The sequence below is a fragment of the Candoia aspera genome, chromosome 1 (genome assembly GCF_035149785.1).
Source record: "Candoia aspera isolate rCanAsp1 chromosome 1, rCanAsp1.hap2, whole genome shotgun sequence".
Taxonomy (NCBI): domain Eukaryota; kingdom Metazoa; phylum Chordata; class Lepidosauria; order Squamata; family Boidae; genus Candoia; species Candoia aspera.
Genome location: NC_086153.1, coordinates 36763213 through 36777445, shown reverse-complemented (window position 1 = coordinate 36777445; position 14233 = coordinate 36763213). Strand labels below are relative to the sequence as shown.

Here is a 14233-nt window from a genome sequence, read left to right as displayed (position 1 = left end):
GAGCCAGCAGTGCTCTAAATATTGCAGAGGCTCAGTCACATATCCTATAGATGCCACTATTTGGGATTGATCTGCCCATCTATCAGTTCTCAGGCTGTTAAGGAATCAAGAATCAGTTTCTGTACCAGAAACCTGCAGATTCATTCATTATCAGTAAAGAGATGCACTTTTGTGCCTATTCACTGAAAAACTGTTAAAAAGATATTATGAAATTGTGTTCTAATGTCTTAGGAGATCAACCTATTCTAAGTGGGAAATAGTTTAGTTGCTGAACTTGTAACCTTGTCCCTTTAACTTCAATAAATCTTGTTAAGAAGACTTGGTATGATTCATGTCTGGGGAAAGAATTATACTTGGTTTGAGCTCAGAGTCTGAAAAACCCTAAAAAAAATTAATCTTAAAACTTGGAAAGTTTAATAGATAGGGGGATAAGGAATTAAAATACTTGGGGTGGGGGGAAGAACACTTTTCCTATATTTTATGCTTGATTTCAGACAGCATTCACCACGTTGCAAAATGTATGAAATTTAAATGGGGCTGTGTGTCACATTCTGGATGAGAAAGGCTTCAGGATCAAAGGAAATAAACATTATCTCCTGAAGGGCAGCCATACAGACAACAAGTGTTGAGTTTCAGATTTCCTGGTAATGTACGGGAAAATGTTCTCTTCTTTTTATTTGACATCACTGATGGTTTTTTAGGTTTGCAACTGCTGATGATTCCCATTTTAATTATTGTGATTATTATCTGAAATGAACTTATTTAAAATAAGGTAGTAAGTTTTGTTCTTTGCAGACTGCAATCCAGTGAATGCTTATTTATTTGACACTGAAATATTTCCACTAAGTTTCAATTGATATTTTTAATGTCAGCAGTTTTGGCGTGGGCAGGAGTGAAGCAAATTCTATTCTTGTTAACTCCTAGTGTGAACAGCAGTACAGTCTCTCAACCTACAGCTGTAGCCCAGCCAAGACCACTCTGAAGTTTGGTCTACAGCTGTCATGTACAGGCAGCATGGCAAACAGACCTTGTGGCGAGTGGAGTCCAAGATATCTGGAAGGAGTTAGATGGGAAAAGTTGTACTGTACAGTCCAAACATCTCTGGGGATGGATTAAAAATAGTCAAGGTGGCAGTTGTAACTCATGATCAAAGTTCCACCCTTTTTTAGTGTATGTGACATTAATGCACATCTAAAAGTAGTACAGCTTTGATTGGGCGGTTACAACTGCCAACTTTTCACACACACACACACACACACACCCTGTGGACACCCCTATACTTCTGACGCCTGGAGAAAATCTCATGCTGATTTTGAATGACTTAATGTCTGATCCTGACAAAACCTTATCTCTCAGAAAAATATTGATCTCTAGATCCTCCATATCTTCCAGGAGATTAAGAGGTTGATATTCCCATAGTTCCAAATAAATTATTAAATCGGTGTTTCCCAACACTGGCCCACCACAAGTTGGTGACTGGTGTTTTTCCCTGCTGTTTGGTGTGAGAGGAAGGACTGTCTGGGAAACAACCAACTGCTGCCCTCGGTCATGCAATAAACCTATACAGACAGCAACAGTGCCCAGCCCCACTTCTGAGGCTCAAAAAATTAGCCTGTGGGAGCAGCACTATCTGTATCAATGTACTTTCCCTCCAACTCGCTGATAGGAAAACATGAAAGGGCCTGTCTAGATCACAGCTTTTGAAACTGAGAAAACTGCAACCTTCGGGTTCCAGGAGAACCTGATGGGTTCTGTGCAGGCAAAAAACAAAAAGTTCACTTGAACATTCACAGCTGAAAGGGTGAAAATGATGGCCACCATCTTTAATGAGAAAATCCCTGGCCACTCAGCGTCCTCTTACCAACATCATGTCCACCATTTTGTGCCTACCTGCCCCGTCTTCTGCAAATTCATCCTACCCCAGCTTTCCATCCCCCTTCCCCTGAGCAAGGTCAAATGGGGCGTTTCGGAAGGACAGGGGAGGATTTTCCTAATCTGTCCTCTTGTAATAGACAAGCGGCAATTAGCACAAGTTTTATTTAATTGCCAATTTTCTATCACTGGAGTTTTACCTCTTGATCAGGTGTTCCGGGTACTGCTTTATAACTAACGGGTTCCACAGCCTGAAAAATTTTGAGAGCGCCTGGTCTAGATGAGCCCGTTGTAAGATAGAAATGGAGTAGATACAGTTACCAGCCACCTTCGTGCCCATGCCACATGCAGCATTTCCTGCTAAGATAGTACCAGGAAGAATTGAAGGGTTGCAACCTTATTCTATCCACTGTCCACGGTTATCTGAGAGTAAGTCCCGTTGTACACAATCTATATAGCCCCCTTCGATTCAAGTCATGACATACGAAAGAACATTTTAGTGCTTCACTCATTCATTTGTTAGGTTTACATTTCCCCGTTTCTCCGTAAAAGTTTATGACTTCAAGTTGGTGTCCATAAATATGACTCCATCCATGTGGCTGATTTATGGGAAGTAAACTGCTAAACTGAGAAAAATTCGAAGAGAGTGCGAAAGCGTCCGCACTATTGCGCTCGAAAACTAACCGTTGGCAGCATGAGCCAGACAGCACTAGGACCCTCCATTTCCAAACTACGTCGCGGCCGCGCTGTGCCTGTTGATAAAGGGCTCGCGGCGGCGTTTGACGTCACGGGGAGTTAATTTTAAACCTGGACAAGATGGCGGAAGGGGACGCGGCTCGGTACGGGCAGGGAGTGGAACAGCCTCGGCTTCAACCGGACTTGGCAGGTAACTAACCGCCTGTTTCAGCAAAGAAGGAGCGCTGGTATCCCCGCGGGAGGCAGAGGACGGATCTAGAGGCCGGCGTCTCTTCCCTCCCGCTTCTCTTTCCCTTAACGACTGCGGGCAGGAATCGCTTCCCTCCGGGGTCTCCGCGTGCGTGCGACGGGTGTCGCGCCAGTTGCTGTGGCCGCGCCAGGGCAAGCGAGAAGACAGCGGTCCAGTCTTCCTTCTTTCCTCTTCCTTCCTTCGGAGAGACCGGGTCTCACGGAGCAGTGGACTGGGAAGGGGGAGGTTGCCAGAAGGCCTCTTCCCACTCCTTGTGGGGAGGTCGGTGGGTAGGTGCCTTCTCTGAGAGGGGCGTTGGTCTTTGAGGGTAGACTGTGCCGGTGGGCAGCAAGAGACGGGTAGGCTGCAAAGGGAAAGAAGGCGGCGGGCGGTGACACTGTGGCAAGCGGCTGCCGTTGCTGCTGCAATGAGGGGAAAAGACGTGAACTGTCTCGTTGGCCTATTTAGTGACGAGAGCGAGCACAGTGGCATATATTCTGCCACTGGGCTTCACCGCTGTAAGGTTGAAGAACAGCGTATGGATAGGCAAGCGTGGGTGCTGTGAACTTGAAGGGGGGTGGGGGAGCTTTTTCGATCAGTGCTTCACGGATATGGGATCTCAACACCCACGAGGGTGGGTTAGGAATTGCTGAAATAGGCCTGGCTCCTTCCTCTCTTTACGTGTATATCCACTTAAAGTCGGAGTGGGCGTCCTTTCCAGTGCCTCTGAGCTATATTGTGTGGCAAGCATCAACTAGCATGTGAAAGAAGGCAGTGACCCACGTGGTAGGGCCGGGTTGGTCCATGATGCCTGCCTGATTGTAGCCTTCATGAGGAATACTTCTTGAGTAAATGCAATCAGCTTCAGAGCCTACTCAGTATCAGTACTGTATTGCATTAGACTCAGCAGCAGTATTTCAGGCTTTCAAGTCTTATCTAGACATGGGTGGTCATATGTGGGGTTTTTTGCGTGCAGAACATGTGCTCTTGCTGGGTAGTTAGAATGAACTTGGTTGGGTAGCTGAGTTGTTTACATAGGCTTTGTGGCTGGTATTTAATAGCAGTGAAAATAGTAAAGTAGTTAGTAAAATTGGGGGACATACTGGTCCTAGTATATTCTATCATGTAATATGGCAGTGTAAAGTACTTATTACAAATTATTAAATTATGGTACTGGACTGTACATTGTTAAGGGAGGTATTGTAGCAAAGTCTAACTTACGGAAGGAATATACTGCTGTATTTACAGCACATATCATCTGGTAGGTGGTTGGCAACTCTTATAGTGGTGGTAGCAGTATTTTATGGAAAAATCTTTGGAATGTAATATTCACAGCTGGCATACGTGACCTAGTTTTAAATTCTTCCAAGAATAATATGTTTCTCCTTTGAATACTATTTGGAAATTGAGCTTCTGTGTCTAGTTCTTGCAATTTGCTTGTGCCAATCTTTGCATGGAATAGAAGACGGAGGAATATAAACTCAAACTAGAAACTGGTGGCGTTATTTTCCCAACCAATATGGTCTAAATTGGGAAGTGGCCAAGAATTTTTGCTTTTGTATTTGCCATGTGATAAATGTGTATGCATGTTTGTTGCCAAGCCACTAGGGGAATATGCTTGTATAATGCTTGTTCCACATCTCTCCATAAATAAACCTGGCAATTGATACTCAGTTGACACTGTGGGATTTGTAAATTAGAGAATATTACAGAATAAATTTTGTTTTGTAAGTTAATTGAAGTGAATTTTTTGAAAGCATCACAAAACTTCTGGCCAATACCATTTTTATAAGAGTATTTTCTCTTAGAAAATTCGTATTTGTATATTTAGCTTCCTCAAAATATAGCTTTTTGTAGTAGTATATTACAAACCTATGAATATATAGTTTATACCACTTAATTGAGAGCTGATGGATTTGAAGTGCATTTATAGTTTTATCTAGAAAGATAATATTTGTTAGCATGTGCTCAGCTAACAGGGGTACGCCGCCTTGGACACAGGAGACATACTTTTCAGTAAACAAAGTTTCACAGTTGTGTTCCCAGATATTATTAGAGGCTATTCTCCTAAATTACTCATTACATATAGTGCATAAGAGCAGATAGCAATTCTTTCAATATTATGCTTTTTGGAAAATGAAGCTAGTGAGTGTTTTCTCCTTCTCAATAAAATAAGAAGTGGGGTGGGGTGGGGTATAGGAAATTTTTACAGTTTTTATTTTAGATATGGTAATCAAGCTTGGAATTTTTGGCATTCCTATGCTTACAAATCAATTTTCAGCCTCTTTTCCTAATAGAGGCAAGAGGTTTATAAACCACCAACTATATAGTATTGTTTAAATTATTTATGATAACAAATATTATCTGCTTTACTCTGCTTTGCTTCTCTCAGAAATATGCGTGTTGGGTATCTCCACTAGTGTGCTAGTAATTCCATAATCTTTTGAGCTAATTGTCAACAGTGAAATTCAGTATTTCAATACATTATTTTACATTTCTGGCTTTTCAGAATAGAACCATTTTTTTGAGTACTTTCAGGGAGCTTAATAACCAATCCAGTAGCAGTGCTGATAAAGGTTGTGGCATCCTATTTGTGTGACTCAGGGTTTTCTGCAGTTGTCACTGAAACTGATCAGAACGTGGAACAAGAAATAAAATTCAGATTTCAGCAAAGTAAGCAAGATCATTCATCCCATCAAAACTTATAATCATAAATGTGATTTTTGTTTATAAAATAGAATTGTACAGTTCTATCATTGTTTTATTTAATATATATAATGAAATTTAATTCTAAAAGTATTTCTTGCCCAGCCCTTATGCCAATGAAATCATTAATTTATTCATAGAGTGGGTTGCACAGATTCATTTATCCTTTTAGCAGATCAGAGTCTCAGAATTTGAGAACCTCTTTGATTGTATTTATTTATTTATTTATCAAATTTGTCACTGCCCATCTCCTCCGACCAGAGGGACTCTGGGCGGTTTACAACACAGAATAAATATACAATAAAAACTCAAATAAACACAAGATAAAATTCCAATAAAGTCCCATTAAAACCAAAACAATTTCTTAACTACCCCAGCTCATAAAATCCGGATGGCTATGATCTCTTCAACCATCATGGAGGAGGGGCACTTCAAGGCACCAGCCAACCCCAAGTATGTCGATTCTCCGCCCTGCCCCAAGCCCGGTGGCAGAGCCAGGTCTTCAACTTCCTCCGGAAGGCTAAAAGCGATGGGGCTAATCTTACCTCCGGGGGCAAGATGTTCCAAAGGGTGGGCGCTACTGCTGAGAAGGCCTGCCTCCTGGATCCCGCCAGATGGAATTCTCTTATTGACGGGGTCCGCAGCATGCCCTCTCTGCATGAGCGGGTGGGACTGGCTGATGATACGAGGAAGAGGCGGCCCCTCAGGTAACCCGGTCCCATGCCATGCAGGGCTTTAAAGATGATAACCAACACCTTGAATTGGACCCGGAAGTAAACTGGTATCCAATGCAGCTCACGTAGCAAAGGTGTTATGTGCGCCCTTCTAGGGGCGCCAAAAATAGCCTGCACGGCCGCATTCTGGACCAGCTGAAGCTTCCGGATACTCTTCAAGGGCAGCCCCATGTAGAGCGTATTGCAGTAGTCTATATGGAGATAACAAGGGCATGAGTGACCATCCGAAGGGCTTCCCGATCCAGGAAAGGGCGCAACTGGTGCACAACACGAAGCTGTGCAAAGACCCTTCCGGCCACGGCTGCCACCTGCTCTTTGAGCAGGAGCCGTGAGTCTATGAGGACCCCCAGGTTACACACCGGGTCTGTCTGGGGCAGTGCAACCCCATCCAGAACTACAGATGACAAAGTCCCGGATACGGAGGAACCCTTAACCCACAGCCACTCCGTCTTACCAGGGTTCAGCCGAAGCCTGTTGTTCTACATCCAGACCCCTACAGCCCCCAGGCACTGAGAGAGGGCAGTCACAGCATCACTTACCTCACCCGGGACGGAGATATACAATTGAGTATCATTGGCATACTGATGATACCTCATCCCGTGGTGACGGATGATCTTGCCCAGCAGTTTCATGTAGATGTTAAATAGGAGAGGAGAGAGGACTGAACCCTGCGGCACCCCACAAAGGAGAAGTCGAGTGTTGGATCTCTCCCCCCCTATCACCACCGACTGGGACTGGCCCTGGAGGAAGGAGGTGAACCAGCGCAAAACTACGCGCCCACCCCCAACTCCCTGAGCCGACCCAAAAGGATACCATGGTCGATAGTATCGAAAGCTGCTGAGAGGTCAAGAAGAGCGAGGATGGATGCACTACCCCCATCCCGCTCCCGCCAGAGATCATCCATAAGTGTGACCAATGCCATTTCTGTCCCATATCCTGGCCTGCGACCTGACTGAAAGGGGTCTAGATAATCCGTTTCCTCCAGAATCCTCTGGAGTTGTAATGCCACCACTTTCTCAACCACTTTCCCCAAAAAGGGGAGGTGGGAGACTGGACAAAAATTATCTAGTACAGTAGGGTCCAAGGATGGCTTCTTGAGGAGGGGTTGTACCAGCGCCTCCTTAAAGGCAGCTGGAAGCACCCCCTCCCTCAAGGATGTATTAACCATCGCCTGGACCCAACCACATGTCACCTCCCAAGCTGCTTTCACCAGCCAGGAGGGACATGGATCTAATTGGCAAGTGGTGGCATTTACTGTCTGGAGGATCCTGTCCACTTCCTCGGGTCCAACAGGATCAAACTGTTCCCAGATAACATGGTAAGTACGATCCCTTGGTATCTCCGCAGACCCTGCCTCACGCTTGGAGTCTAGCGTAGAGCGGATCTGAGCGATTTTGTCTTGCAGATGCTCCGAAAACTCCTCCACACGGCCCTGTAGGTGGGTCACTGCACCCACCTTCCCCAAAAGGGATTGAGTGATTTTAAGTAGGGCCGTTGGGCGGCATTCTGCAGACGAAATAACAGCGGAGAAGTATTGACGCTTCGCTGCTTTTATCGCCACCAGGTAGGCCTTAATAGCGGCTCTAATCAGTGTTCGGTCGGATTCGGTCTTTGTCTTCCTCCAGCGGCGCTCTAGACTCTCTTAGTCCTCTTCAAAACGCTCAGCTCCTCTGTAAACCACGGGGAGCATCGAGTATGATGAGGCAAGAGAGGTCGCACAGGTGTGATCCTGTCCAAGGCCCCAGCCGCCTCCCTATTCCAGGTGGTGGCCAGGGCCTCCGCTGGACCGTGCAGCAGATCCCCGGGTATAACCCCCAGCTCCCTCTGAAACCCTACTGGGTCCATCAGTCGCCGGGGGCGGACCAATCAAATGGATGGGTACTGCCTCCCTGCGGAGGGGGGTGGCATAAGAGAATCTCAAGGCCACCAGGGTGTGATCTGACCATGACAATGGGGATAGCTGTAACTCTCCCCTCAGGTCACATTGCCACTGCTCTGACAAGAAAACTAAATCCGGGGTGAGGCTGCTGTCTCGAGTTGGGTCGCGAATAATCTGAGTCAGGCCCATGGCTGCCATGGTAGCCATGAATTCCCGAGCTGCCTCAGAAGCCCACCCCAGGGAAGGCAGGTTGAAGTCCCCCAGAACCATAAGCCTGGCAAACTTCACTTTCAACCCTGAGATGGCCTCCAGCAGCTCAGGCAGGGAGGTTGCCACGCAGCAGGGAGGCTGGTACAGCAGCAATAGTCCCAGCTGCTCTCGTGCACCCAACTTGAAAAACAGGGTCTCACAACCGGCCACTTGTGGGGCAGGGCCCCTGAAGGCCACCAGAGACTCCCGGATGACAACTGCCACCCCGCCCCCGCCCTGGAGTCTCGGCTGGTGCCATACCGTAAACCTGGCTGGGCACAGTTCCGAAAGGGGCATCCCCCCTTCGGGGCCCAGCCAGGTTTCAGTAATACATGCCAGGTCTGCCCCCTCCTCAGTGATCAAGTCACTTATGAGGGGAGCTTTGTTGTTAACAGACCTGGCGTTAAGTAGCAACAGCCGAAAACCAGGGCCCCTGTGGGTCTGCTGACCAGGGCCTGGATCTGAACGCAGAGGGCCGGAACACGCCACTGGTAACAAACACCGGGGGCGTCTTCCCCAATTAGGTTCGTTAGTGCCTAGGCAAAATGAGTAGTACAGTTGTGTATGTATAACAACATAACTTGCTGTCTTGAAATTTGATATATATATTTTACACCACTTTTTACCATTAATAACATTTTTTAATTGAACTAAATTTTTAAAATACTAGGAGATTGTAGAATTCTTTTAATGGACAGTTTGAACAACTTTCTAAAGTAGTTTTCTGCTTCATTCGCAATTTCTGAATGCTATTTGTGGGGCACGTTACCAAAGTCTTTAATAAAAACTAGTTAACTATATAAAAATCTATTTTGGCATAATGGATAGTAAGCAAACTGCTTTTTTTAAAAAAAAGACATTGAAATGGTACACAAACAACACTGCAGAAGCATTCCTGATCTCCAACTATTACTTGACTCATCTGAGAGCAAGAAAATATAGGGTAATACCATATCCAAGAAGTTATACGACAAATTATCAGTTAGGTTTCCTGTTGGCCAAACTCACTTATATATTATCAGAATTAAGTATCAGCTTGTTATCCTTCATTCATCAATTATTGTCCTAAGAAATGAAGCCAGAATTTTACTAACCTTCTAACAGCTGGTGTGAAAGAGAATATGAATGTCAACATATTGCATTCACTGTCTCTAGGTAGCTGGCCATTACTGAGACTTCTGGGACTTGATCCACACATCTGGATCGACAACATAGGCTGATAAAAAAATCTTAAACAGAAAAAAAGGAAATTTTGAAAGTTTCTATAAGCACAGGTATAGAATACGACATTATAATTTGAGATCTGCCACCTGTGCTCATTCCCAGTTAGGACCAACACAGACTTATAGAGCTAGCCCTGTACTGATCAGGCAGTTAAGAATAAACAGTTGATGATACTGAAAACTAAGAGGTGCAGCAGAGCTAACTAGTACACCCAACCTTTCAAGTTCCTTTAGTAAGTTATCCTCCTAGCGATCAGAGAATAGCCTATTTACTTATTTACCACTTATTTACAGTGTTTACTTACATACTTTGCTGTAAGACAGTGGTGAGGAATCCTTTTTCTGTAATACTACCTTTTGGGGAAGTATAGTGTATTAGGTGAAGCAAATAATTGTGCGTCAGAACCAGATGTTAGCAGAGAGGTACCTTTTTTTCTCTCCCAGAGACCAGGCTGCAGAGAAGAGACGGATAGGTTTTACTGGAAGTCTGATCTGATCCCTTCTATAAAGGTTTTGAAATTAGTCCAAAGATCACATGAAAGTAGCTCAAGGGCTGCATGCAGCTTAAGGCTGCAAGTCATCCATCCCTGTGCTAAGTAAAAGGAAATAATTATTTCTCAGCCTGTCAGATATTGCAAACAACTATAGAATATATTGCTTATTAGTAGAATACATTGTTATGCTTCAGAATGTTGGAGCGTAAGTCCTTGCCCTAGGAGCTTACATCTATTTTTCAAAAATAAGCTAGGATGGTATTAGTTAGAAATCATACTTGAGGAAATTAGGGCAGATATAAGGCATGGAAAGGAGAGGAGCAATATCCAGGGGAAATAAAACTGGAGTAAAGTTGGCTGGAAAAGGAGGGGTAGGGACTGTCTTACATCTAGAGAGATTTTTGAACCAAATTTTATTAGTCTATAATACAGTGATATGGAAGAACTATGCAGGATAACAGTTTAATTTTCAAAAGTACTGGAATTTGCCTCATGTAAGGCGGACACAAAAACCTTTAGTCTGTCCTTCATTGTTATTTCTAAACATTTATCTAAACAGAGTTCCGCTGTTCTACATTAAGTGTGCAATCAGCTGGTAGGAAAGGCTAGTCTATGCCTGTCAGTTGAACCTTGTACATAAACCAGACATTTTAGAGAGACGCTAAGGCATTCCTCGTGGCACATGAACTTTAGATGTTGGCTGTAAATTCTAAATTGTGTGGACAACGGAGAGCCTGGAGACTTGTTCCCAGCTCCCAAACAATTATAATTTTTTGCTCAGGTTAAGCAATGGCTTTAAGTAACATTTTCACTTCTGAACCTGGAGTATTTTTTTTCTGAATAAATTTATGTGTTTGCATAGCTATTATAACAATTGAAATACTTACAACTAAACAATTACATTACTTAGAAACATAATCCACGTAAGCCTTAAAACTTGTGTACTGAAGAATTCAGATACTTATACAAGAGACTGGCAAAAGCTAAATCAGTGGATTTATTTTTCTTTATGCATGCAAGGGTACTAAACAAGACCACTTAGTTGGGTACAGTTGATGCAATCTTAACATGCACATAATTTGGGACTGAATCTCACTGAAGTTTGTACTTCCCTCAGAGTCAGTATACTTGAGTATTAATGGTGTAACAGGACATCCAGAGTAGATACAGCAGATGAAGAACATACAAGACAATCCTTGGGTTTGTGTTACTCTGTTACTTACCTTTTGTTATGCTTAAATTCAAGTTAAATACGTTAAAGAGGTGCTTTTAATTTGGCTTGTTAAGTCTCATAGATACAGTTAGGAGATATCTATAGGTTTCAAAAATTGATAATAGACTAGATGCAGATTATCTTAAACTTGGAGAAATCTGAAGTATTTCTGGTCAGTAGAAGGGACTTTCGTATACAGTGGCTATAAAAAGTCTACACACCCCTGTTAAAATGCCAAGTTTTTGAGATGTAAAAAAATCAGACCAAAATAAATCACTTTAGAATTCTTTCCACCTTTGATATAACATACAAGCTGTACGATTCAATTGGAAAACAAACTGAAATCTTTTTGGGTGAAAAAATAAAAATAAAAAACTAGAATAATGTGGTTGCATAAATGTATACATCCTCTTATAAGTAGGGATGTGGCTGTGTTCAGAATTAACCAATCACATTCAAACTGATGTTAAATAGTAGTCAGTACACACCTGCCATCAATTAAAGTGACTCTGATCAAGCCCGTATAAAGTTAAGCTGTTCTAGTAGGATTTTTCTGACATTTACTCAGTTGCCTCTTACAGCAAAAGCCATGGTATGCAAAGAGCTTGCAAAGCATCAAAGGGATCTCAAGGTATCAGTCAGGAAAAGGGTACAAAAAAATTTCCAAGGCATTGGATATACCATGGAACACAGTGAAGACAGTCATCAACAAGTGGAGAAAATATGGCACAACAGTGACATTACCAAGAACTGGATGTCCCTCCAAAATTGATGAAAAGACAGGAAGAAAACTGGTCTGAGAGGCTGCCAAGAGGCCTACAGCAACATTAAAGGAGCTGCAGGAATTTCTGGCAAGTACTGGTTGTGTACTGCTGTATGTGTGACAACAATCTCCCATATTCTTCATATGTCTGGGCTGTGGGGTAGGGTAGTAAGATGGAAGCCTTTTCTTACAAAGAAAAATATCCAAGCCCTGCTACATTTTGCAAAATCCTACATCAAGCCTGACAAAAGCATGTAGAAAAATGTGTTACAGTCTGATGAGACCAGGGTTGAACTTTTTGGCCATAATTCCAAAAAGTATGTTTGGCGCAAGAACAACAGTGCACATCACCAAAAGTACACCATACCCACAGTGAAGCATGGTGGCGGCAGCAGCATTATGCTTTGGGGCTGCTTTTCTTCAGCTGGAACTGGGGCTTTAGTCAAGAAGGGAATTATGAACAGCTCCAAATATCAGTCAATTTTGACACAAAACATTTAGGCCTCTGCTAAAATGCTACAGATGAAGAGGAATTTCACCTTTCAACACAACAACGACCCAAAGCATACCTCCAAATCAACAAAATAATGACTTCACCAGAAGAAGATCAAAGTTTTGGAATGGCCCAGCCAGAGCCCGGACCTGAATCCAATTGAAAATCTATGGGGCGACCCAAAGAGGGCTGTGCACAGGAGGTGCCCTCGCAATCTGACAGATTTGGAGCGCTTCTGCAGGGAAGCGTGGGCAAAGATTCCCAAGGCAAGATGTGCCATGCTGATAGACTCCCCACAAGACTGAATCATGTCATAAAATCAAAAGGTGCTTCAACAAAGTATTGTTTAAGGGTGTGCATATTTATGCAACCATATTATTCTATGTTTTTCACATTTGTTCTTGTGCTTTTATTACACAGTACATATCTGTATGCCTTTGGCTCCTACATCTAAAGTGAGTGTCTTTAAAATATTCTGATATGACATATTTGCGATATATGATAAAATAATTTTCTCAGCGGTATATATGATTAAAGGCATTGATTTCACTTAAGCAGCAAATGGGTAGAACTAATGTGCTTATGTTCAGATAAGTGTATATTAGCCTAATACTTTAAAACAAGCTTATGTTAATATACAGACACTCTTAAAAGGATTTGTATCAATTCTGGTGCCTCTTGATCTATCTGAATCTAATCCTGGATCCTTAACCAACAGCTATAGCTAGGTATATTTTGACTTCATTTACACTGATACGTCAGCTGTGTCAGAGACTATAGATTTCAACTTGTTTCTGGTTCCATTTCAGAATGATGGCAATAACTTTTAAAATATTTTCTATTTTAGGTCTGAAAAAAACACAGCATTTGTTAATTAAAAGAATGTCCTTACGGCCTTTCTAAAAACTTGACAAGAGTTCCCTTTAAGGAGCTTAGCTTGCTCACTTAATGACTTTATACTGCACAGTGAAAACATGCTTTTTAAGAAAGCTAAAATCCCTTGGATCGTAACTAGATTTCAACTTTGCTGGAAATACTATTGCTTTATGTGTGTTTCACTACTTTATTCTGTTCTAGTTCTGTTAGAATTTTTAAAATCTGTTTCCAACTTTTGTTATTTATTTAATCTCACACGGACCTTTATTATTAAATTTTATAAATAACTCAAGGTGGTGACTATACCTAACACTCCTTCCTCCTCCTATTTTCCCCACAAGAACAACCCTGTGAGGTGAGTTGGGCTGAGAGAGTGACTGGCCCAAGGTCATGCAGCCAGCTTTCATGCCTAAGGCGGGACAAGAACTCTCAGTCTGCTGATTTCTAGCCCGTTGCCTTGTATTGATCCAATTGCCATTTTGGAGTACTTGTTCCAGTTCTGGGTGCCACATTGGGAAAGCCGGAGTACCCCTGAAAGGGCTAACAAGTTCATAAGCAAGGGTTGAGAGAGATCTGAAAAGCAAGGGTTGAGAGAAACAGTTATAGCAACTGGGAACTTCTAGCTTACGAATGAGAATATTGAGGGAAATATGATAGCAGTGTCCAAATATCTAAAAGGCTATCACATAAAAGAAGGGGCAAGCTTCTTCTGTATTGATAGCTAAAGGGTTGAAATTAAAACAAAGCGGGTTCAGGCTGAATATTAGGGGAAATCTCCTGATTGTAATTGCTGTTAATCAGTTTAA

At 42.8% G+C, this 14233-nt stretch overlaps 1 protein-coding gene across 3 annotated transcripts in view; it reads left to right on the top strand.

Annotated features, from left to right (window-relative positions):
• Positions 1-2672: 2672 nt before the first annotated feature.
• Positions 2673-14233, top strand: part of ATL2 (atlastin GTPase 2) — a 66241-nt gene continuing 54680 nt past the window's right edge. For all 3 annotated transcript variants that reach the window (XM_063301924.1, XM_063301931.1, XM_063301917.1), the window contains exon 1: positions 2673-2758. In XM_063301924.1, coding sequence (XP_063157994.1) covers positions 2689-2758 — 70 coding nt within the window. In that variant the 5' untranslated portion in view covers positions 2673-2688. The remainder of the gene's footprint in view (positions 2759-14233) is intronic.